Source organism: Marmota marmota, unplaced genomic scaffold (genome assembly GCF_001458135.2).
Source record: "Marmota marmota marmota unplaced genomic scaffold, marMar, whole genome shotgun sequence".
Classification (NCBI taxonomy): domain Eukaryota; kingdom Metazoa; phylum Chordata; class Mammalia; order Rodentia; family Sciuridae; genus Marmota; species Marmota marmota.
The window spans coordinates 10,460,767-10,487,277 of record NW_025999960.1 but is presented as its reverse complement, the minus strand read 5'-3'; the positions used below and the strand labels follow the sequence as shown (position 1 = coordinate 10,487,277).

The 26,511-nt window shown below is 37.0% G+C and overlaps 2 protein-coding genes across 3 annotated transcripts in view; one reads left to right on the top strand and one right to left on the bottom strand.

Moving 5' to 3' along the window:
• Tmem117 (transmembrane protein 117) overlaps nucleotides 1–554 on the bottom strand; it is a 474,182-nt gene extending 473,628 nt beyond the window's left edge. For both annotated transcript variants that reach the window (XM_048802574.1, XM_048802575.1), the window contains exon 1: nucleotides 215–554. The gene's annotated coding sequence lies outside the window, so the exon portion shown is untranslated. The remainder of the gene's footprint in view (nucleotides 1–214) is intronic.
• Twf1 (twinfilin actin binding protein 1) overlaps nucleotides 532–26,511 on the top strand; it is a 38,743-nt gene continuing 12,763 nt past the window's right edge. Inside the window, exons 1-4 of the mRNA XM_048802445.1 lie at nucleotides 532–662; nucleotides 3,388–3,421; nucleotides 4,591–4,633; nucleotides 4,791–4,800. Coding sequence (XP_048658402.1) covers nucleotides 532–662; nucleotides 3,388–3,421; nucleotides 4,591–4,633; nucleotides 4,791–4,800 — 218 coding nt within the window. The remainder of the gene's footprint in view (nucleotides 663–3,387; nucleotides 3,422–4,590; nucleotides 4,634–4,790; nucleotides 4,801–26,511) is intronic.

Here is a 26,511-nt window from a genome sequence, read left to right as displayed (position 1 = left end):
TGCCTGCCTCCTTGACACTTCACCCAGCCTCTTTCGATAACATCCTCCGGAAAGGAGGAGAGAAGGCGCCGGGGAATTCGGGGTCCGGGCCGGCGTTCCGCGGCCGCTTCCACAGTCGCGGGAGGCAGCGGGGCTGCGGGCAGCGGGGCCGGCAGGGCTCGGCTGCGGCTGGACCAGGGCGGGGGAGGCGCCCGGCGCGGGGCCGCGTACTCACCGAAGGGGCTGCGCAGGCTCCGGGCGACTGCACACGGGAGACCGGGTCAAGCACAGCCCTCCGGCGCGCCGGCGGCCTCGCTGGGAAGCGCAGCAAGACAGACCCGCGGCGTTGCTGCCACTGCTGCTGTCACTGAGCTATAAATACCGGCTCGGCCCACACCCGCCGCCGCCTACGCCGGGCGCCCTCGGTGCTGACTCTCACCGCGCACTGTGAAGTCCGCCGTGGCAGGCTGGACACTGCGAGCGCAAGGGCGATGGCGCCGCGCAGGTGACCGAGGCCGCTCCAGCTGTGCGGCAGCCTCCGCAGCTGGAGGCATGGCCTCCTGCCGCCCCCGCCCTCTCCCCTCCTTGCCGCTCCAACCGCGGGCCGAATCCAGCCCGTGGGCCCCGAGCGCCGCGGCAGAGCCTGCCCCGGCTGGCCCGCCTCTGCAGAGCGGCAGCCGCAGGCAGGAAAAGATTTAGGAACCTGGAAGGGGGGTGGGGGCCACCGAGCTTCAGCCCAGGGTGTCAACAGCCGTCCCTTCCTCCTGAGGGAATTGGCAGACTTGTACAATCCACATCCTGCAGGTAACCAATGAGGTTCCCAGTTGGAATGTCTTTAAAGAACAGCAAACTTTCTAACGCAGCTTCAGGTCACAGAACATCCTTCTGCTCCTGTGTCTTGGAGATGCCAAAGGTGGGGGTAGGGAGAGCGAGCCCACAGGAGTTGAGAAGTCTTATATCTTATACATACTTTGCAGCTTGTCTGGTCTCTCTCTCTCTCTCTCTCAGCTTGTCTGGTCTCTCTCTCTCTCTCTCTCTCTCTCTCTCTCTCTCTCTCTCACACACACACACACACACACACACACCCCTATACAAATATTCACATATATACATACATGCATGACTACACATAAGCATATATATTCATAAGAGACATGCACAAGTACACATGTGTTCACGTGTATACACATATATAAACACACACTCATGCATACGCACATTTTTACAAACATAGATGAGCAAACACATGCACAATTGTTAAACTTTTTGTAGCCCAAGTTTCTCAAAAATCTCTTTCTGTAGTGTTTAAATGTTTCTCTGCAGCCTAGGGCAGGAAGAGTCTTTGACCACATTTGAGGAATTCCTTTTTTCCTTATGTAATCTCCTTTTCATCATATATGTGTTTGTCTCTGTTTCCTTCCATAGCTTATGACAACTGCTGTGTCAGTTTACTAGTGCTTATATTATATTTAAAAGCTGCAATCTAGTGTGATGATATTGCATGATAGTTCATGCAAGTGTAAGTGATCATTAGTTTGAATAATCAAATGGAACTGGGGTGATTCATATGTGCCTACAGTAGCAAACTTAGGAAGGGAGAGTAGCCCTCTCCTAAAATGATGATTCAGAAATTGGTTGAGCAGCAAGGAGAACTGAGATGACAGCATATTTTGAGATGGGATGGAGAGAGCCATTCCCAAATCCTGCAGTGTAGCAAATCTGCAAAAAGATAAGTAGAAGTTCATGGTCATACTTTACATTAGATTGATATGTTTCTGGATTTTAAGAATAACCAATGTATATCTACACTGTAGTCATAGTTCAAAATAATTTAATGGGATTTTTAGCTTAGTAAGATTCTCTTTTGTGATGCTTCCCAAGTTTTTTTTCCAGAAAGAGTTGTTTCCCAAGCTAGTACTTTGTATATTCTATGTAAACTCTTTTTGTACTATATTGCAACTTCTTTTTCTTCCCCACCAAGCTATGAATTCTTTAAAGGCAAAAACTAAATCTTACCATTGCATCTTCAGCACCTAAATATAGTAAATTGTAGTAATGAATCCAACAAATTGTAGATTCATTACATAGATTAATTATCAGGTTCTACTCTAACTTCATAATTTTAATTGGAATTATTTTCCAAAGAATTGTTAAACTGTATAACTGTTTCACATGTGTTATGTGTGTGTTGTGTTTTCCTTCGATCTCCATTTAAAGGGAAGACTTTTGTCAGCTAAAACAGGAAAATATTAAATTTCTGGCCTTAATTACATGGAACTTGTTATCCTAGCTTTAGATCACTCTTTGTTTAATATTATCTTTAAGAATAAGCTTGATCAGTGTTATTTTCTTTTTATTGGACTTGGGTTAGACAATATATTTTGTCAGGACCATTCTAAGCAAAAGACTGAAATGGGCAAGATTTGTTTTCTATATCAAAGTTTCTTTTTCACCAGAGACCAAAAAATTTGTTCCCTTTACTTTGGGACCTGCCCAGGATCTCTAGTTCAGGATCAGGCGGAGGAATAACATTTATACTTTGATCTGTGTCATAATAACACATAATAATAAAGTCTCAACTTATTGCAGGCTTATTGTATATCACATTCAATTACCTGTATTAAAACATTTAATCTCTTGACAGTCCTGTGAGATAGCCACTACACATGAAGGGGAGGTTTTATGTTTTCCTTTGAGGAAAAGAGGCATACAGAGACTAAGTAGCTCATTCTAGATCTCACAAGTAGCCAGAGTGGTAGAGAAAGAATCAGAAGCCGCTCAGTGTGGCTTTGTGAGACCACATTGTAACCTCTCATTGTATACTTCCTTCCCATCCATCAGGAAAGATGTGCATTTTATAGTCAAGAGACATGTAATAAGGAATGTTAGTGTGAATTCTGGTTCTAGCTATAATCTTAGGCAACTGCTACTACTAAATTACAATGGGATAGCTCTGCCTTTCTCCATATCCAAAGTGGTGAGATGTTCAATCTGAACATGGATTTTGGGAACTTTCAAGAACAGCTCCTACCCAGATTTTGGGCTACTGCTTTCCCTACTCTTCAGTCTTGTTCCATCCCAGTCATTACCACACAGAACTGTTATGAGTTTTAAATGACCTGAGGTGTACAAAACACCTATTGGTCAGGTATATAATAGGTTCTCAATACAAAGCATTTTTTCCTTCCCATCAAATTCATTAGTCTATGAAAACTATCCTTGAGGCCAAAATCCGTTAGCCTAGTATTTAAGTGGTGATTGCTCACTCACAGAGATTAGCCATTTCTCTGTTGTTCATCAGTTTTAAAAGGGCATAGATAGAAGTTCAAAAAGAAACCAAGATAATAGGGCTTCAGATCTCCCATTCTCTCACCCATATTTCAATTCAAACATCTCCATTTTTTTCAGATATAGAAGTTCGGCAAATTGGCCACAGTTTCTGGTTAGGAAACTTAAACTATTTCTATTGTTATCCTGACAATGATGGAAATAGATTAAGTAGGATTTTATATATATAAAATATATATTGAACCCAGGTATTGAACCCAGGGATACTTAACCACTGAGCTACATCTCCATCCCCCTCTTATTTTTTTTTTTTTTTTTTTTTTTTTTGAGACAGGGTCTCACTAGTTGCTTAAGGCCTTGCTATGTTGCTGAGGCTGGCTTTGAACTTGCAATCCTTCTGCCTCAGCCCCAAAGCCACTGGGTGTACACCACTAAACTCAGCTAAGTAGGAAATTTTCAAATCACACTAGCCAATTATTTGCTTATTTGACTTCTACATACAAAGTTAGCCTTGCTGATAGGCATAAAAATGTGTCTTGCTTTCATATAATTCCTTAATAAAATCTGATGCAAGAGTTCAACATCAGAAATAACGAGACATGTTTTTCTGTTTACCTCACCTGTCCCAGAAATCTGTTATGCAATTTACTCTGTATTGCAAGAAAGAGAAAATACAAAGTTAATATATATTTCAATCGTTTAAAAACCTTTGATTATGAACAAATTGTGTCTTGTTTAAATGACCCTTTTAAAGCAAGAGGAAACCATAGCTGGAAGTATCTGTACCCTCTACCAAATCAATCAAGAAACACTTATGTCCATAATTCAATGGACTCCAAGCAAAACTATTTTTAATTTTCAATGGGTCAGTTGGGATGATGCTAATTGCTCATTATAAGTATAAGTGGCATAATATTCTTATTGCTAAAGAGGCAAGAAAAGTGAATACAATCCATAATTTTATTCTGGTATTTAAAGGGCAGTGACTCTATCGCCAGAATTTTCCTCAGCAGACCTAATTTCAAATGTTCATTCCCATTGAACCCAATGTAAACTGATATGTTTTAGACCACATGTCCCAGCTTTTGCTTGGAAAAAGTTGATTATCACATGTCTACTTCTTGGAATATTAAAACCTTGTGTTCTGGAATCCTGGTTCTGCCAAATAGCAATATGATTCTAAAGAAATTATCCTCCCTTTACATTAGTAGTAAGTGGGTGCTTCATAAGTTGTTAAAAGGAATACATAATGTATGTTTTATTTTAGCATTTGGTCTGGTACATATTAAGTTGTCCATAAATGTTGGCTTTTATTAGTAGTAGTATTCATCTCACCCTTGCCCTTATATTCTGCATGTCCCACAGAGTTTCTTTAACTGAAGGATTAATTCATTTAATCTTCACTTAACCTTGTAAATGACTGGGCATAGACACTTTCCTGGATAGTTTTTAAAGCAAAAGAGTTATGCAAACAGGGTGAACTAAGTGCCCTGCCAGAGGTAGAGCTGCTGCCTACTTGGGAGCCGGCATCAATGCCATTCATACACTCATTATCTTGCAGAATTTGTACACACAAATGCAGCAGCTGCTCAAAGGGACATTCCTCCTGTAGTGACAGACAAGGGCAATTGTAGAACCCTGTGTGGTTCCTTTCACCACCTCTTCTTACTTTCTCTTCTACTGCACCATCACTCCTGCATACAGAGGCCCTGAGAACTGACCCAGGGCCTCATTTTCAGATTGCAGTGCTTGGTTATGATGACCTCATCCACAGGAATGTGACTCCTGGTTTTAAATGGCAAATTTGCCTGTGGGCATTTTGAGCTGAACTTCTAGTTCTTTCTAGTTTGGGTTCTCCTGAAACAAATGGTCTTTTTCTCTTCTTCTACAAAATTGTTTCCAACAGGTCACACTTAGACAAGTTTGAGAAATCTAGCCCAAGGCAGGAGAGACTTGATTTGGGGAATACAAAAAAGTACCAGTTTTCAGAAACATTTGACTTCATATAAAGTATCAAACACACCATCCAGTCAATAAATATACCCCAAGCATCTAGACTGTCTATTGGGGTAAACATAGTCAGTGCCTAAAAGTTCTGCTTTTTCTTGCAAGTAAACTAAGAAGACTCCCAAGAATGTGTTGGGGCAGCCAGGAAGAAGAAAACTGGCCACTTCTCTTGTCTCCAGTCTTTATGTGAGGATCAAAGCAGAAAAACCTTGGTTGTGAAGTAAAGTCATATTCTTCTAAAACATCTGAAGAAACTCATATGTCCAGTTGGCAAGCCATCTCCCCTGTGTACACTTTTCTGCTTAGAGTCATGGGGTAGCCCTACATTTTTTCCTGGCTCAACGTCACCAAGGAATGCAAGAGTAATAAAATGTCCAAACCCTCTCCAAATTCTTTCTTTGGGATTGGTGAACAGTATGCTGGAGTGTTCATAGCCTTGGGGTTGAATGCTATCAAAGCATAGCAACATGCTGAGGTGTCCAAGACAAATAGAGTATGTGTTTCCGTAGAGACTTTGTGATCCAAATGAGCAGAAAAGAGATGGCTTATAAATTACCATGAGTAGTAATGTAAGGTGACATATGATCAGGGCCAACTGTATTTTCCTGACCAGAAGGGCTGTAGAAATTTGAAATGAAGAAAAAAAACTATCCTTAGGAATTGCTGTAGAAAGCCAAATGGAAGAAGCTTAAGGCAAACATTGAATGATAAAGAGACTTCAGAAACATAAAAGGGTGGACTGGTTAAGGAAGAAATTCCAGGCAAAGGGAGCAGCAGAGATAGAGTGCAGACTCCCAAAATGCTCTCAACAAAATTTGTGCAAAAGCAGGGGAGAAAGGAAGAGGGAAAGTAGGGAGGGGTGAAGAAAGGAAGCTGTAGCAGCAAAAATGGTGTGGTCCATTCTCAGGAGGAGGGATTTGTGTGTGGGGGTGATGAAGCAGATTATTTAGAGAAGTTGGGATTGCTGGGTTGTTGAGACCAGACTTCTTAGTTTCAGCTGTTTTAACAATAAGGAAATGGCCAAAGAGACAGTATGTGGATGGGTAAAATGGAAGACAAGAAATAATTGGCACCAGGAATTTTAAATAATAAGAGGAATTTATTTATTTATTTTTGTATTTGAAGACAATGATCATGTTTACTGTAGCTATGGAATGAAAAATGGTAAGTAAGCCTCATCTTCTACCCATAGACTGGGAGGGCTGCTCTCCCTGCCTCCTTAAAGGACAGAGGGGAGAACCCTCACCTTCAACATTTCATATAAAGAAATGAGGAGGAGCTTGGAATTCTTTTCTCCAGTGGGCTGCACAACTGGGGTCCCTCCTGTACCATAATCAGAGACATAACTGGTCGATTCTTTGTTTCACGATGCCATTGAAAGGGCAAGCCTCACAGAGAGCATTATGTGCTCATAGTGAGCACTCATGTCATTGAATTTAGGGCCCACTCCAAATCCAGAATGATTTTGCCTTGATATTATAGTTGAGCATTCTTAGAAAATGCTGTGAGAAACACATCTTTAGGCAACATCGTCATTGTACAAACATGCTTGAATGTACTTACACAAACTAAAATTGTTAGGATGTCGTCAGGAGATACAATTTTATGGGACCATCATCATTATGTAATCTGACTGAGATGTTGTTACAGGGTGCATGACTGTAAATACATTTGCAAAGACCCCATTTCCCAGTAAGATCATGATCTAAGGTTCTAGATGGACATGAGTTTTGCAGGTATACTATTTAACCCACTACATTCACATTTGTAAATAAGCAAATATCCCTTATATAAATGTCATAATTTTATGTATAATACCAATTTATTTCTCTGATATAAGGTAAAAATACATAGAAGAAATCATTTACTTAATAACAAAGATAATTCATTTTTTGCAAATATCTTTCCAGTCAATATTATCCAAATCTCTCACATTTATTTCAGCATTTTACTGCATTGGATTTTTATTTTGCTTCTGTTTACAAAGACATATATTAGACTTTTGAATGCCAAAGTATTGCATGTTATTTAAGTTTCCATTCCAGAATGTAAATCCAACATCTTCAGGAAGATTTTCTGTGTCAGATATTTCTATTTTTTGTTGGAGAAAAAGATGAAGTCCATCCTCTGATAGAGCTTATTGACATACAGTTAATATAAAATGAACAATGATATAATATCATACAGTAAACTGTGCTGTTAAGAAAAGTACATAGAGGCTGGGGGTGTAGCTCAGTGTAGCTTAGCATGCCTGTGGCCTTGGGTTCAATCTTCTGCAACTACTAAAATAAAAGAAAGAAAAAAACAGAAGAAGAAGAAGAAGATAGGATCAGAACATTGAGGAGGGCGTGGGGCACAATTTTAGACAGGATGACCAGAGTAGATTTCTCCAAGGTGACATTTATGCAGAATAATTAAGCTAGTTCCTTGCTACTACAGTTTTATGTCTATTTTCTCCTTTGTATCCTTAGTAGAGGTGATAAACAGCCCACATACTAAAGTTAAATATTATCTTCTTATAACTTGATATGATGCTTAAATAATACTTATTAATATAATCTCAATTCTTTATGTCAAGGGAGCATTTTGGTCATTGTATTGTCAACAAACCGTAAACTGATACATTTGTAGTGTATCCATTCACAATCACTTCAGTCCAGGCACTATTCTAGATGCAGGCAGATACAGGAAAAAAATCAACACAGACAAAAATTCCATTATCACACAACTTCACTAGAATGTAACTTGTATTTCATTATTAGATTTGAATGAGAACCAAGGTTTGAAGTTCAACTCTCTCATTCCACTCTTTACCCTTAGTAAATCACTTGAGAGCTCTAGCCTTCAATTTCTAAGGAAAGTAAATTAGACAATATCTGAGTTCCCTTCTGACTCCAGCACTCTGTTGTTTTAGGGTAGCAACAACCTGATTAACAATAGCTAAGGAGACAGGTTTAATATGATCTCAATTTAGGCAGTCACCAATAACCCTGGAACCATGAGGAGAGAGAGAGTAGCAGGAATCCTCTACCAGTGTGGGTGGTCTCACTGTGGAAAGATGACATCATCTATTCTGAAGCAGAGGTTCTCAGCTGGCAATTAAAAATATAGGGAGCAGATCTTGCCGCAGGGATTATTGAACTGCCAAAACCTAGACAGAGAATTCAGTGACTTCAAGACAAGATTGAGTTAAGACATGCAAAATGAAGTGTAAACCTCAATAAATAAAGTAGTCATTACTATTGGCTTCTCTCAAAACTGGATGATACTCAAGAAGCCAAAATAGAATAAATGAGCAGGCATAGCAAGGCTTAGATAGGAAAGCAGCTGTTTGGAGCGCACGCTGGTACCTGCCACCTGCTCCCTGTACCCTGAATGGGGTAGTTCCCATCCACCCAAGGTGGAAGGGCAAATTTCTGACTTTGGCAACAAATCTGATGGTACACTTTAATGAATTAAAGAATAAAAGGCCTGTGTGCAGGCTATGCAGCAACATAATAAATTTAGGTACAGACAATAGTAAATTCAAGATACACGACAGGAGATGGTAGAGATCTCCAGCAGGCAGTTGCTTTTAGAGATCTGTAACTCAGGCAAGAAACTGGAGCTGAAATAACAGATGTGCTAGCCATCGGAATCCATTATGAGTCAGTGTTTCTCAAAGTGTGGTCTCCAGACCATCTGTGTTACAGTAAACTAAGATAGGTGCTAAAGAACAAATTCCAGAACCCTACCTAATGAATCAGAATCTCTTAAGATGGAATTTAGTAATCTTCATTTTAATATACTCCTAGTGATTCTTATGCACATTTAATTTGGAGAGTCATAGATAGAAGAAATTATTGATGTGATGCTCTATAAATATAGTTACCTAAAGAAAATGAGGACAGAAGGCAGCCAAGGAAGGTCATTGATACAGTCCTGTGACATTCAAATTCAGTCACTTTCTAGCATCAATTAAGTGCACCCCTCCCCTCCAGACTCCTAAATATTTGCCCTTCACCAAAACTTGCAAACTGGTAGTGATGTGGCCTCTGGATTATTTTCTTTGACTTACACACTACTCTAAAAACTTACCTTAGTTGCAAATATTTTAAAAACTAGTAGGTTTAACATAACAAAACAAAATAAAACTGATTTCTAGCTTCTCATAAAACCCAAGAACTGGTCAGATTTGGCTTTCATTGTTGAATGGCAAATAGCTGCCCAACAAGATCTTTAGTCATTTAGTTACACAGCAGGTTGCTTGGCCTCTGAAAGCATTTGCAGCCTAAAATGCACCCTATGGAGGGGCTTTCTCCCTTCATCTTCCCCATCCCCAGATACTAGACCCAAAAACATGCTCTCTTGTCATAGATCCCAGAGTCCCCATGAACTGGCATATGATTTGTGAAAACAGGCCCTCCTGTTTATCCTGGGGGTTTATCCTCTGCTTCTAGAACTCATTTCTTGGAACTATAGCTGTTAAAGGCTCAGGTCCCTTGGAGACACCTAGAAATGCTGTTCTGGAAGCAGCACTTATCTCACGCCAAGGTGAAGCCTGACACGAATACCTTTACATATTACCAACAGTACTAGAATCTTCATTAACCAAAGTCAGCAGGACATCAGGGTCCCCCCAAATGAGCCTTGGCAAACCCTTAGAACTTCAGTAAAATTACTCTTCCTCCAGAGTCATCAGGACCTGCCCATTTGAATGAGAGTGAAGGTCTGCGAAGGACAGCATCAGAGTCCATGAATTAAATGGATGGATTTGGTGAAAGGCAGAAAGCTTGTCCCTTCCTCAAGTAATGAACTTCCTGTTTCCCTTACATCACCAACATTAGCTAATTGATGAGTCATTATTTTAAAAAATATCAATGCTAGGAATGTACAGGTAATTTTTATTGCTTTAGTGCTATGAGTATGTATTTATTAATCTAAGTAATTTGTCACTTGAAATTATTAAGCCGGCACAAAAATATCTCTTATCTTCAATAAAAAAACTGGAAAATTAGCTTTTGAACTAATATGGAAAGTGTTTCAACTAATTCACTATCAGCACATAAAATATTTTTTTCAATAAAACCTCACTTATATAATTTTGTTTTCAGTATTTTGAGATGATTTCCAGACATACCTAAAGGATTATGCCCAACTTTTTTTCTTGATTATCTCATTTTTTTCCCCTTGAGTAAATGTGTAGTACAATTGAAAGAAGATAGGTTTTTGGAGTTAGATGGTCTTGGGGTCAAGTCCTACTTTGCTATATGCTCTATGAACTTGGCCAAAATGTTTAACCTCTCTAAAACAGATATCCTTGTCTGAAAATGTTGACTATTATATAATTTGTAAACTATACTTAGGATGAAATTGTTAAAATAAACATCTGGTATATCCTGGCACATCTTCTGTTACCATCTTTATAAGTCTTTAAGTTTCTTTCCAATAGATAACATGTCTAATGAAAATCCTCAAATTTTTAAAATAAAATTTATGTATGACTATTTCACCAACATTTTAGTGGGAAAAAAAAGCATCAGATCTTCATTTAGTATCTCTTAAACATGTGTTGTTGATTTGTTTGGTACAGTAAGTCTAATATCATAACCACTACTATTAGGTAGAGTTATCTGTAGAGAAGAAGGTTTTCAAATTTCATTGGATTTATACTTATTTTAAGCAATATTTGATTCATCTGTTTTAATCAATTTTTTCATCTCTATGTCCAGAAGATCTTACAAGAACTATTTTAAGGAAAAACGTTATTTTGGCTCACAGTTTCAGAGGCTCAGTTCATGGGGGGCAGACTCCATAGCTCCAGGTCCCGGAGGAGGCAGAACATCAAGACAGAAGGACACAGAGGGGAAAAAAAGCTGCTCAGGACTTAATCAACAGCGAGCAGAGAGAGCTGCACTCACCAGGAACAAAATATAAACCCCAAAGGGAGGCCCCAGTGACTTATCTCCTCTAGATATATCCTGCCTGCCTGTAGTAACCACCAATTAAGCCATATAAGTGGATTAATCCACTGATTAGGTTACACTTCTCCTAGTCTAATCATTTCCTCTCTGAAAATTCTTGCATTGTCTCACAGATGAACTTTCTACAGACACCTCATACTGAAACCATAACGTTATCTTACAAACTTTTACAGTCTGTCAGAGAAACAAAAAGGAAGACATTGTCCCTGCTCATCTTACAAAGAAAAAGGTAGACAGGTAAACACATCATCATTACAATCCAATATAAGAACAAAGAAATAAGTGTTCTATGAGAACACAGAATACCGAACTGATAGTTTAACTTACAGATATGGAAAGATTCACAGAAGAACTAACAAGTAATATTACAAAATTACTTGAAATGATTCAAAATTACATGAAAACTTATTTCTACTATGACAAACAGAGCTTGATTTAGTGGTGTTTTACTTGTATACTACTTTGCATTAATTTACATTCTGCTCTGTCAGTCCATGGATTGCTTTGTATATGAATGCGTTATCCAAAATAAATATGCGTGTTTAAGAAAAATACACCCAGAGAATTTTAAAAAGATCTCTTCAATAAATATCATTACAGCATATAATTTTGTTAAATATTTGCTATTCATAATGGAAATTTTTAAAGTATTCCTTAAGCTCTTTAAGGATTTTATAAGTCCCAAATTATAGCCATTTATAAAATTGTTAAAAATTAATTTTGTCATTAAACCAAAGTACGTTAAAATATAGAAATAATGAAAGAGCATTAATCTTGATTTACTTTAATCTGAAAAATCAAAGATTTAATAGTAAAAAAAGAAGAATCTTACTTTGAGCTGGTCTCTCATAGAAGTCACTCATACTTGTATTTTAGCAAAAATGTCGTATGCACATGAGGAGCATCTTAGAGAGGTCTTGAAATCTTGAATGTCAATTATATTCCCACAAATGTGTGAACTCACTACAGTCTTTTTAAAAAATGCATTGGGCCCCATAATATTTTACTTCTATTGCAGTACTAAGGATGGAACCCAGGGCCCTGTGCATGCTAGGCAAGCATTAATCCACTAAACTACATCCCCAGCCCGCTATCCTTTTTAAATTTTGAGACAAGGGCTCACTAAGTTGTTTATGGTGGCCTTGAGCTTGACATCCTTCTGAGACTTGTAAGTATCTAGAATTACAGGCATGTGCCATCAAGCCTAGCAAAGATTTACTTCTTTATTGTCATCTTTGTAGTCATTCCCACAAGAGATAGATGAGACTGAACAACCATACCCACATGATCACACTCACAGATGGGTCATACAACATAATGCTCTTACCCTCATGGACTATATCTTAGAAATGTACAAAATAAGATAAAATAATGCAAATTTTATTTGTCTTGAGGGATCCAAATCTCTGCCCTTCCCCAATGATCTAACTAGGTAGTCCTGCAAATAATCACATTTGGAATATAACAAAAAGAGAATTAATTAGAAAGCTTAAAAGGTGGATTTGAGTCAACTCTGCCACTGCCTATATGAATCATCTTGGATGAGTTGTTTAATCTCTGTGCTTTCAACACCTCATTTTTATAAACAAATAAATGAAATGATGCAAATAAATGAATCATTTTATAAATGCATTTTTATAAACTTTAATAGATTCAAACATTTGTGGATATGGTATTAATATTCAAGACTTCAAGACTACTATGGGTACCCAAGCTTCTCTCCATGTGCATCTGTGTATCTTTACTAAGGCACAAGATTTCTTCCTGTAAAAAATAAGGTAATAGACTAAAAACAATTAAGTCTACTTAATTTCTAAAATTCTATAGTTCTAAATAATTTTTATCAAATGCCAATAAATGAAAATCTTATTTTGTGCCTTTACTTCTTGTAGGAAGAGAAATAGTTGGGTGAAAATTTAATTTTATATTTGTCTGTGTTTGAGAATTCTTGTCTTTCATTTATGAGTGAGCATTGCCCCTCTTGCTATCTTCTTATTATGAGGACAGAGAAGTGGGCAAGATACATGCAATTATGTATCAACAGAATAAAGAATGCTTGCTATATAATCATCTTCAGTAATGTATTGATTCTATTTGAAAACTACATGCTGATAAGAACTAGAGAAACTGGGCTCAGTGGCACAAGCCTATAATCCCAGCGGCTCAGAAGTCTGAGGCAGGAGGATCCCAAGTTCAAAGCTAGCCTCAGCAACTTGGCAAGGCCCTAAGTAACTTAGCAAGACCCTGTCTCTGAATATAATAAGGACTGAGGATATGGCTCAGTGGTCAAACGCTCAATTCAAGCTGTGGATAATCATGTTTCTTTCTCTTTTTTTTTCCTAATTTTATTTGCCCATGCTTATTCAACTTTATGAAATATAAATTTAGAGGATTTAAGAAATGTGTTTAGATCTTTTCCATATAGAAAGAAACTACAAAATGTTTAGGATATCAAATACAACTCTTTTCTAGAATTCAGCATCAGCCTGCAGTTACACTCTGTAATGATGCAGATTTCAGTTTAACCACCCAGTCTTGGCTATAATAGAGAAAATCAATGCTATTGGGTCAGACATCCCTTCTGAAATATCACAAGGGGAAATGTGATACTATTCTGAGAAATAAGATAGGGAAGTTCATCTTACAGTGGAGTCTGCCCCCAGTCAAGCTTCAGAATTGAAAATCAGAAAAACCTACATTAAATAGAAAGACTTAGAATCAGGTAAGTCCTCTTTTTTCCCTTTGGCAAAGCTAAGGAGCAAGAAATAAAGCGAAAATTTGACATAGTCTGTGTCTGCAACACTTCCTAGAAAGTGGATTGTTAAATCCACAAACCACTAACTTAACAAATCCCCCTCCCCGGGTACTTAGTGATTTCATCAATAGCTGTGGTGCAGTGTGGCCCCTCTATGAGTCTGTGCCTTTAGCTTCTTTTTAACCCTGTGTTCTCAATTTATGCAAGACATCATAGAGAACTATGGAAATTCTACCAGTTTTGCTGGAGTGATGTAGTGCTGACAGACATTTCAAATTGATAGAGCAAGTTATGAGAAAGAAAAAGGAAAGTTACAGAAGGAAATTAATAAATGGACAGAGGTATTATGAAGGTATGTGTTTCCTTTAAACACCATGGATATATGGATCATTCTAATCTCCATTCCTGACTCCATTAAAAAATTGTATCAAAATCTGAACAAAGACTGTAAGAGTAATAATGTTAAAATATTACATTTAAAGGAACAAATACAAAATTTAAAAATATGAAAAGTAAGCTAGGGAGGGTGGGCATGTGTTAGAGTCTGTAAACAAGTCAAAATAACACCTGGCATTTTGCCAGGGGAATGTTAGAGTTCGTAAACAAGTCTGGATGGTGCCTGGCAAAATGCCAGAGGGAGTGGTTTGAGAAGTAACAAAAGCAAGCCATTAAGTGTGGAGATTCCTGATTGGTTGACTGCTGTATCTAGTTTATGCTAATTAGATAAGCTGTGTGGAATGTATAAATACTGCTCCTGTCCTGCAATAAAAGGCTCCCACTCCTGCTGTATCAATCTACACAAGTTGCTCCGTCCCCCCCCCACCCCCGTTATTTTGCTGCAGCCGGACTGCGGCAGGCATGTATACAGATTACTTATAAATTAGAAAACAAATGTGTTTAAAAGTTGATTTCCCAGTGGCACATGCCGGTAATCCCAAGTGACTGAGGAGGCTGAGGCAGAAGGATTGCAAGTTTGAGGTCAGCCTTAGCAATTTAGCAAGGCCCTAAACAACTTAGAGAGACCCTGTCTCAAAATAAAAATTAAAAAGGGCTGGGAATGTAGCTCAGTGGTTAAGTGTCCCTGGGTTTCATCCTGGTACTAAAAAAGAAAAGAAAAAAAAAGTTGATTTTATTTTCCAGTCAACGGAACAAGAAAAATTGTTAGCACTTACATTTATGTACTTTCCATTTCCCATAGGAAACTTGATTCACTCAAACACTTAGAACTAATCATACATAAATGGGTAGAAGTGAAAATCTATTTGTATAACTTTATCTTCAAGTTTTGAAGAGCATGTAGGGGAAAAAAATCGAAGTCCTTTTCTTCAATAACACTGTGGAGGTGCACTTAAGATTCTACTAACTCATCAGAGAGGCATCCTTGAAGAATAAAACTTCTTCCCTATATTTTTGTGCTGCTATGTAAATGCATACATATACCTGTGCTTTAACTAAATATACATTTTCAAGTAAGATAAGTAAAATGTGAGCATTAAATTCTCTCCTTGCTTCTGTATGTTTTTTTTAAATCTTTCATGAAAAAGATAAAATTAAGAGTGACTCTAAATTTAGTTCACAAAACCAATCTCTCTGAAGAATAAAACTCTTCTGCTTGCATTAATACAACTGATATAAGTAAGTTTTGTGTAAGTAGGAAATAATGAAATAAATTCGCATCTAATTCTGAGCTTAGAGAAGGATTGCAATTTTATTTTTCTAGAATTAACTAACCTAATATAATGTCCCTTCAATAATACTCAGGACAATTGTTTTCTACATAATTTATGGTCATAAAAATAAAATATATATATATATATATATATATACACATATGTATATGTATATATATATATATATTTAGAGAGAGAGAGAGAGAATTTTTTAATATTTATTTTTTGGTGGACACAACAACTTTTTATTTTATTTTTATGTGGTGCTGAGGATCGAACCCAGTGCCCTGCGCATGCCAGGCGAGTGCGCTACCGCTTGAGCCATATCCCCAGCCCTCAAATATATTTTTAAAAAACTCACAGATCGTGTAGTTTCTTTCAGCTGACTTTAAAATATTTAAATACTTTCTATGCTTTTAGTAATAAAATATCTTAGGTGCTGTCAAATTTATAAAAATACTGAGTTCATTCCATTAATTTAAGGCCATAAATTCAAATTTTCCTTTTGTCAAGTCAGGACTCTACATGGAAATAAACAAATGTACATATTCTTCTCAATCACACAATAAAGAGAGAATCTCCTAATTTATCCTCATTCTTCTTCCAAGAGGAATATATATTTGATTATTGTATTTTAAAAATATAACTGTTACTGGCAGAAATATATTTCCCTAACCAGTATATTATCCCTTTAGGTAAGGCCAATGCCTTTGGCAGAGATCTAAAAAAAAAAAAAAAATTATTTTCCCAGAGTAGGTCAATAGGCTGTTGAGCCCAGCTTGCTTTTCCAAACAATTTAAAACCATGTAAATTTTTATTTAAGTCTGTTGCTTATTGTTATTTTAAGAAAATCATTTTAGGACCAATTTGTTTATTCATATAAATATGGGCTTTTTCAAAGGTCCTTTATGTGTCCAGATGCTGAAGAATCCAGCTTGTTCATGAAGGCTAACAGCACTGGCAGTTAGGAGATGTTTATATTCTTTCATAGTTCATAGTTCCCAGTGCCTAAATAACTGCCACTCATTTTAAACTCTTAATGAACTTCAGGTCATGTGAAATTTATTTAGGTCATTTTTCATAGAATGAACATAGTTATCAGAGAAAATAATGCTAGCATTACATCATATTTTGGTTGTCAGGTGGTTTATGTTCAATAACTTTGATGGTATTGATATCCCATTTTAAAGAATCTTTAGTTCATGATAGATAAGTCATTTTTCTTAAAAGGTAATAATGATAGTGCAGGTATCTTTAGAATCATAAAACTTTTGGAGGATTTTGCAAATCACCAAAGTGAAACACTGGCATGTGGTGATGTGGTGGGTAAGTATTTTCCTTCTTGCTAACTACTTTCCAAATGCAGTGTTTATAAAACAAACAAACAAAACCTGTTCTCTGTCAGCTACTCTTTTATCTTGGCCATCTCTCTAGAGTTTTTAGAATGTTATGGGTAATGAAAAGGAGGTGAGTAAAGTAAGGAGAAATGACTGTGGAGAAGGAATGAAGTGACATTGAGGCTATGGAGCAGAAGGAACACCACCACCCACTGTTATCTCCCACAATCCGAAGAGCCCTGTCTACTTCCTCCCTTCCTCCAGAGCTGAGGAGCCCAGGTGATAATGCCATTTGAAGTGATGACCATGAGCTTTGAGCTCAGAATCCTTATAATTTGCACAGAAAATAAGCATTTTAAAAAATCCTCCTCACAAAGAAACAACTTACAATAGCAGAAGGTCTACTTGATATACAAGAATATGCAAACAAGCAGATGTTTCATGTAGGCATTCCAAAACTTGACACATTAAAATCTGAGGCCGCAAATATTTGAAAAATACAACACAAATTTAGGTGACAAAGAAAATTAATGGAGAGTTTTATTTCCGCTTTCTCTTGCATTGCCTTTCTTCTCTTGTGCATAGCCAGCTATCTGGTCTCGTTATTTAGCATTGTCTTCTGTATTCAAAATGCTGCTGCTGATGGCTGATGGTGTTGTTTTGCATGTGTGCAAGGGTTGCAAAAAGATGGTTGCATGACCAGCAGTTCTCTCCATCCAGCATTAGTGGAAAGGAAGCCCTTAGTTTATGGCTATTGTAGCAATTTTCACAGCCTGTTACTGTTTATGGCTTTGGGCTCTTCACCTTGTATGCTACCTGACACCTTGACTCCAAACAAGTGATCTACTTTTCAGTTCATGATCTGCAGTTGCTGTTTCCTGGCATTTTATAGCCAGGCTGCCTCATTTGAAAGTGTACCTCTGTGTATCCTTATAACACCTCTCCTCTGTCTTCAACAATTCACTCTGCTTCAGTTCCTCAGACAGCTGATACTGGGTATTTTATGATCAGAACTGAGACAACAGGTGTTGATGAGAGGCAAGGGGCAACTTCCTGACTGCCTAATTATCTCTGACTAACTTGACTCAAGACTAAAATTCTTAATTGTCAAGGCCCTGGCAATTTACATCCAAACTTGAAGCATTAAAGGTTCTTATAAATAATATATGGAAAGAATAAACAATAACATAATAGTCACTATTTAACATTGACTATGTGCTGTCTACTGCATATAATTATCCTTAAAACTCAAGAAATCCTACAAGAATCCAGTTTTAGCCCCATTTTACAAATGAGGAAAATGAGACTTCTGAAAAGACTAGGTAATTTTTCCTAGATGCTGCATCTAGCAAGTGACAGGGTAAGATTTGAACCCAGGATTGTCCAAACACAAAGCCCAGGTTGCTCTGATGGACACTGATAATGCATCAAAACAGCCTTGATCAGTCATTGACATCTAGCACAGGAGCTGGGGTGCTCAATAAAAGTTTAATGAAGTAGTGAATGGGCACCTTCCTGTGAACTAGTTTACCACATTGGTTTCCAGTTACCTGGCAAATTTTCTGAACAAGTGAGACCTGAGACAAGTTATCTGTGTTAATAGGAAGGAACACTGCAGTACAAAGCAAAGGACTCGGCATGAGCAGGCCTGGGTGAGACACCATTCAGAGAAACCAGGAGGAAAAGATCACAAAAAATATTATAATATTAGAAGGATGGTAATGAAGTGAATAGAAATAACTCAGCAAAATGAAAAAGTAGCCAAAACAATCCTGGGCCAATACTGTTGTTCAGAGATGACACTGCAGCTTTGATCCTTTCTTCCCCCTTTTCACTATCTCTTATTCAAAATCACACAGGCCCTCAGTCATAGAAGTGAGAATGCAACCCGGAGATTTTTCCCATCAAGAAATACTGCCTCCCGTATATGGATTAGAACACTGAATTCTTAAAAGTGCAATTTAACTCACTGAGAGCTGTATTTTTCTCATGAACATTACACGTTATTTCAAATGTATTTCTGTCCCAGACTTGAATTGTAGAACAGAAAGATCTGTATTCTTTTGAGCACTTTATTTCATCTCCATTATAAACATCTAAGATGGGCTGTAACAATAAGAATATACCTGAGAACTCACTGGGGATTTCTTCCCTCTATTCCACTTCACTGTTAATGAGCTAGAATAATTCAATAGAAAATACCAAGGCTGTGACAATGATTGTGGAAGAAAGAGAGGAAAAGGGGTAGGGACGGGTGCGGGGGGGGTGGCAGGGAGGGAATGAGAAAAAGAGGGAGCCAGAGAGAAGGGTAGAAACTATCTTTAAAACAAATGAAACAAGGTTAAAGTGGATTGCAGATTATCTGGCCAGAGTCTGGAAAAGTGAGCTGTGATTTAATTATAACTGTGCTTTTGTTCTGTGAAAGAACAATTCAGAAAGAAGCAATAGTTAACAAGTTAGGGCCTTGAAATAAGCTTCTTTGAGAGGGAGTCCAGTAAACACTGACAAGAGAAATGAACCAGTTGAGACCCATGTAGGTTGGCCACACCAAAGGGCCAGAATGTAGAGAAATAAATTAATATAATCTCCCAGAAAGAAAAGAAAAAAGAAAGAGTTCATGATGTGAAGGATGGAAGGGAAAATCAATTCAGAAAACCTTAACGAAAAGCACTCAACATCGTGGGGGAGCCTGGTCAGAATATAATTATGAGAGCAAGGGGAGGGACCATTGAGTCAGTGAGTCCAGGGACTCCAAGCAGAATACTGCAGTTCTCTAATGAGACCAAATGGATAATTAGACTCAGGAGTCGGAGTGGTAGGCTCAAGTTTTTAAGGAGAGAGCCCAGTCTAGCCCCAGGATCAAAATCAATTGCTTTAATAAGATTGATCAGAACTGTCAATTGCAAGGACTAGAGATAGACCAGGAGGCAGAAACAAGAAGAATCTGGTTAAATTATGAACCTTTTGCTAACATAATAATGAAATAGAACAAAATAAGTAGTCTACGTTTTTCTCAATAGTTTGTAAGCATATTCCCAACTTTCCACTTAATGTAGTAAATCCAAGATACACTTTAATTGTAATGACATTTGCTGCCTGCAGTGAGTCAAGACAGAGAAAGAAAAGACAGGACAAGCTTCATACTTCTTTGGTCCCTTCCCACCCAATGTTCTAACAAGCTTGATTCTCCATTGACAACATGTCAAACATAACTAAAATAAAACAGCAAAGAGAAAGCATTCCCAAGGACTTTCTCTTTCAGTAACTGTCTCTGAAAATTCATGTAAGAGAACAGATAAAACAGTGTCAGATCTAGACTGTAGGTAACAAAGAATGAAATACAATACAGCATTAAAGGATTATAGCACAAATTCGGAGAGAAAATATTGACTCCTGTTCACAGTACTATTTAATTATTCCACAAAGTAGTCAACAAATAGAAAACTAAACATTTCTGAAGATAGTAGAAATTTTTAAATTCTTATGTAAATTTGGGGTGATTCAATATTTAATAAAATGTTGAGATTCAGAAAATATATCCATCTCCTATAGTATTTTCAATTACTATAGAGGTGAATCTTATTAAAGTTGATGTTTTTAAAGAGAAATATTTATATATTTTGAAAGATCTGCAGTATTTTAAAATACAATAAACAAAGCTTACTTACTGGCATTTGTACAAAGTATTATTTTTTGGATCTAGGCTGATTGGCTTCTCTATTTAGCAAAATTATAAAAATTCTTTGCCACTATCTTGTTACATGCAGGAAATGTAGAATATCAACTAACTATAATTTCACCTTTAAAACTATATGTGCCTCCTTGTATACAAATTTTCTCTAATTGTAATCTAAAATTCAGGAACCAAATAGATTTGCATATTACAGCATCCCTCATTTTACAAATTTGCTATCCAAATTCTTATGCTAAGAACTAAAGAACTGTATAATGAGAGATATTTGTACATAACAGTTTGGGTAAAGTAAAATAACTCACAAAACATACTCGGCTCTTAGTAACAGAGACTGGAAATAACAATGGGTTAAATTGAGTAGATGCTATTTTTCTTGGGCATAGAATAAATCTGATCCATTACAGGACTGATAAGGGAGCACAGTATAAAGACCCAGGTCTTTTCTTCCATCCAAATTTATAGTTTTTATAATTATGTTTGCCTCAGGTACAAGACAGCAGTTATCACATCTTTACTCCAATAGGAAACAGGAGAAAGTGGGATGGGGAAGTAAAAAAGGATTCTTATCATCCAAATAGCCCTATTTTACAAAAACTTTCAAAAAGACTCACCCAACAACTTTTCCATCCCATGTGGGAATTTAACTACTTCTAGCTTCAAGGACAGTAGAAACACAGACTTTTAGCTGGGTACATTGCCACATCAAATGAAATCTGAGTTTTGTTATAAAGGGGTAAGAATATTGTGAAGTGACTGTCCATCTCACCCAAAGCATTGAAATGAATGTGTTCTAATATAATTATTTTCATGTCTTTTAAACAATCTTTTTTCTTCAATTCATTGTATCGCTGTTCTCATATTAACAAAATGTTAAGAGTTAAATGTTTCACTGGAACAACCCTGTATGAAGATCACCAGACTGATCTAGCTTACTTTTAACAAACAAATACCATAATAGATACATTGAAACTGTTTTATAAAGTCCTTGTTATGGAGCAGTGCTTAGTGAAAAGTTAGTCCATTTTGGATCCCAACTCTGGGCAGAGGGTCTCCAGGCAGTTCCAAAAAACTAGTTTAAAATGAACATAAAGAGGCTTTAACTCTTCCATAATCTCTCTAGGTATTGTCACCCACCCCTCTCTCATTTATTGCTATGAACTTGTTTATTAAATTTACTTACTTATTCTAATTTGTTACATATGACAGCAGAATGCATTTCAATACATAGTACACATATAGCACAATTTTTCATGTCTCTGATTATACACAAAGTAGAGTTACACAATTCGTGTCTTCATACATGTACTTGGGGTAATGATATCCAACTCATTCCACCATCTTTCCTACTCTCTGCTCCCTCCCTTCCCCTTCCTCCCCTTCGCCCTATCTAAAGTTCCTCCATTCCTCCCATGACCACCCCCCCCACTCCACCCCCCCACCCCCACCCCTGGCCCCTGCCATTGCTATGAACTTTTTGTTTCTAACTTATTCTTTGAAACATAATGCAATAGGGCTGGAGTTGTAGCTCAGTGGTAGAGTGCTTACCTAGCACATGTGAGGCACTGGGATGGATCCTAAGCACCACATAAAAATAAACAAAACAAAGGTATTGTGTTCATCTACAACAAGAACAAAAAATTTAAAAATAATGCAATAGAATAAAACAAACAAAACCCTGCTATGCAAACTCAGCTTTACATTTTCCCTTGCACCATCTCCCAGCCAGATTTCAGATTCTTAAATTTTTCCTCTAACATGGAAGAGCTGGAGTCTGTTGTGACTGCAAAAATAGTTGAAAGACATAAAAAGTTGTTGCTCATATTGAACTCAATATTAGAGGGTATCTTCTGCACATGCTGTTTAATCATCAGAGGAGCTTTATAAGTGTTAATTAATATCACTAGAAAAGATTTAGAAAACAGGGAGAGAGAATTGTTATGTTCAAAGTGGTTTGCAAATATTCCCATTAGCCATTTAAACCATCCTACCCCGAATGAGATTAGAGATAAGGAGAAAAAGATTCAAGATGCTGTTGCTAAGGTACTTCTTCAACCCAGGGTGAAAATCCCACTATAAATAATACATTAATATGCTGGCTGCTTTGTGCTTTCCTGCACTTTCATTCCAAGTTGCATCCTTATCATTATCAACAACTCCTTTGAACCAAAATGTTCCCTGTTTTATTCATTAGAAAATACATATCATTTATTAAGATTACTTCAGTTCAGATTTCACTTGGGAAAGTAATAAAGAGATATTATTTCCTTGAACTGATCTTTAACCCAAACTCTTTGTTCTGTTTCTCAGTGACTCATCCAAACACCACACAGCCTGATCAGAATGAAAGGATCTTCTGTTATAAATTCCATTTTGTTAAAAGTTTTAGCAGGCTTGCCAGGTGTTTATTAGGGATCATTGGGGATACTAATTACATGCTTACGATAAAAGTTAATTTCAGCTAAGGTACATTGCTTTAATGTTCAATCCTCATTTTTTATGACCCAAAGTGTTGTTTTCATAATTTGATGCTTTATAAATCTAAGGATGTTATATAAGACTCAGTAGCTAACAGTGATACTGCAGGAACCAACAGAAGAAATCAACTTCGGATAATTGCTCATGATGTTAAGAAATTCAGTCTAACATTATTTGCTCTGTTTTAATGATTATTTTGAAACATATTGTATAATAACATATTGTGTTGGACTTAATGCTGTCTATCTGATATGAAACCTAACACACATTGAACATCTAAAACAATAGCTTTATAAAGGCATGTCTCACTTTATTTCCATGATAATTATAAGATCTTACTATTGGTATATGAATAAAAATAAAATCAAAGCTGAGAGGGGTTAAATAATTTCATTAATAGTCATACAAATTCATAGGTCAATTTTAAATTCTACACCAGACTTTCTTCTATATAAAAGCCTAAAATAAATAATGCAGCATTTTATAATATAATTATTTCACAGATAAAAGAAAAAATGATTCTCTCCCAACAGAATTTCCTAATTCGGAGAAGCAACAAGATAGATAAAGGATTCTTTATAGTTTTATATATATTTACTCTATATACAAATGTGTACTGTTCACATTAATTCTCTTACATATAAAGAATTTATGGAGGATGTGAGATTTTTAGATGTCATTATTTGACAATTATCCAGATAGAAGATCCAGGTCATGGTCGTAAAGGAACAACAAATCCATAGGCCAAATGTCATCTGTATGTATGTATGGTTCTTCTGTATTTTCATACTTTTAAAAGTTGAAATAGAGATTTTACATAAAATTCGAATTTCCTACATCCTTGAAAATCAGAAGATCTGTTACCCTGGACCCGAATTCCCATAGGGCATCAGTCAGCTGGAGTTGAGCAGCAGCAGTTCCCTTTCAGGGGAACATGTGCTCCTGAGTGCCACAGTCAGCATTTGTCAACTTCACTAATTTATGTTACTTAACTGTCCCCATTCCTGCATGCATGTGGGTTTGTGACCTTGAATTTAGGTTCTAGCACCAGCTTTACTATATTCTAAGCCTGTGTTCCAAACCCAAGATTTGTTGTTTCTTCTATGATAATTGCCTTTTATTCTTGGGCACTGTGATCTGAATAAAGTAGTCAGTGAGACCAAGACTGATATGACTTGTGAACCAAGGGCAATTAATCATATGCTTCCTTCTAGGAATTTGGACTTATTTAAAAAGAAAGAAAGAAAGCAAAACTATTAAATCTCTGCATGAAGCTGGAACTGGGACTGTTAATTTGTGGCCACAATCTTTTTTGTTTGTTTGTTTGTTTGTTTTTTAGTTTGCTGTTGAGTAATATCCCCAGCCCTTATTATTTTTCATTTTGAGATATGGTCTTGCAAAATTGCTGAAGATTGGACTAGTCTCCAACTTGTAATCCTCAGCCTCCCTCCCAAATTGTTGGGATTATAGACAAAGGCCACCAAGCCTTGCTATATTCTGTCATTGTGACTGCATAAGCAGACTCCATGGGTGCGGAGGCGGGCAGATAGAAAGCAAGAGGCAGCAGAGCTAAGCCATTAGGATCCATGAGATTCTACTATATCCTTATAATACATAACCTTTTGGTATACATTGTCTTAAATGCTTTCTGTTCCTTACACTTGTCCTAGCCTTGATGTCTGCTCAGTTCCTCAATACTTCAATTTCCAAATTTCTTAAAGTTAAAAAAAATAAAACCTGCCAGACAGGATTATGTTGGTCATTTAGCCTACCAGATTGGGTCATGTTGGTGCTAATATAGTGTGTGTGTGTACACACACTCATACACATACATATTTGTACATGGATATATTCTTGGAAAACTGTAAATCACTATAAAATTCTAAGGCCAGCTCTAAGGCAAATGTTCAATAACTGGAGATACATTAGATGAGAAAAAGTGAGAAAATTTTGTGGCTAGGGCAGAGCAATGCAACCAAGGCCCTTACAGCTTTGAATTCAAACTACTGTAGAAAATAAGTATTTTGGTAGAACATTAGCACGATCGGGAGGATGCCAGCGTAGTCTTTAATTTAACTGGACTTTCCTCTTCTTCAGGGCTGAGCATATAGTCAGTGGTCCTTTCTAAGCATCAATGTTGGAGAGTCTTTTTTTTTTTTTTTTTTTTCTCATCAGTACTTTTGAGCAGTGCCAACTTCCTTAAGCAATTTTCCCTAGTCACCAGGACATGAATCAGCCAAAAAGTTGCAAGTGAACTCTGCAATTTTTTTTCTCTGCTCAACAATGCAATCAAAACTAGTAAATCAGGGTGAATCATTATGTCAGGAAGAACTTGGTTAGAATTAAATGCCACCCTGTTTTTAAATCCAAACAAGTCATGAAACTCAGATTAAATTGTGTTTATTCCTGAATAGGAGGATTTGTTTGAGGGAGAGTTTAATAACAAGTAACAAAATGTAGCAATCTTGTTTGCTGTGGTCTCTGTAAAGAAAACTGCACAGATCAGCTATTTAGTAACTAATTTAAACTATGTTGTATTCAAAGAGTGATTTTATTAATTTATACTTATATTGCTGGTGGGAACAGTAGGTTCATAAGTAGATAATAATTTTGTGTATTTGTTTTTTATTTATTTTTTTTGTCCAAGGGCCTAACAACAAGATTTTAATTTATACCCAGGACTAGCACAAAAGCTGTACAAACATAGATACTAAAATTATCTTTCAGAAGGGAACTGTACAGAGAATGAGAAAGAATTTCAACTGATATATGCTGTTATCATGCAAATTATTTGAATAATTGTCTAAGAGAATAGAGGGCCAATCTAGAGCAGAGCAGATTTACAGTTTCCAGGGGGTAGAACTGATCACAGAGGAATACTCAATACTAATCTTTTCATTCTCAGTGACTTCCTGTTTTGGGAATGAAGAGAAAGAAAAACGTTTTAAATATGCCCAGCTGAAAAGTCAAGTCAACAGTTTGAGATTAATTTAAATCGTGGGGAAAATAAAGACCTTCTTATATATTAATTTCCATTCTTAAAAGGGAGGATGCAGGAAAGACCTTTTCTTTACATCATATTGTGTGGATCACAGGAAGAGTAAACCAAGAAGGAGGTTGTGTACATCCTCTAAGGTGAAAATATACGTGTAGTAAAATTAAAATGGTCATTTCCATTTTTGAGCATCCTTTGCAGAGCCAGCGTGCGGCGGGTATGCAGGGTGCTAGCACCAGCTTTCCGGCTGGCGAAATCAAAGGAGCGACTACAAATGACGAAAGGTATAGACCCCTGGCAGGGAGCAAGGCGCGGGCCAGCGGGGGCGTGGACCTGCGGTGGGCGGCT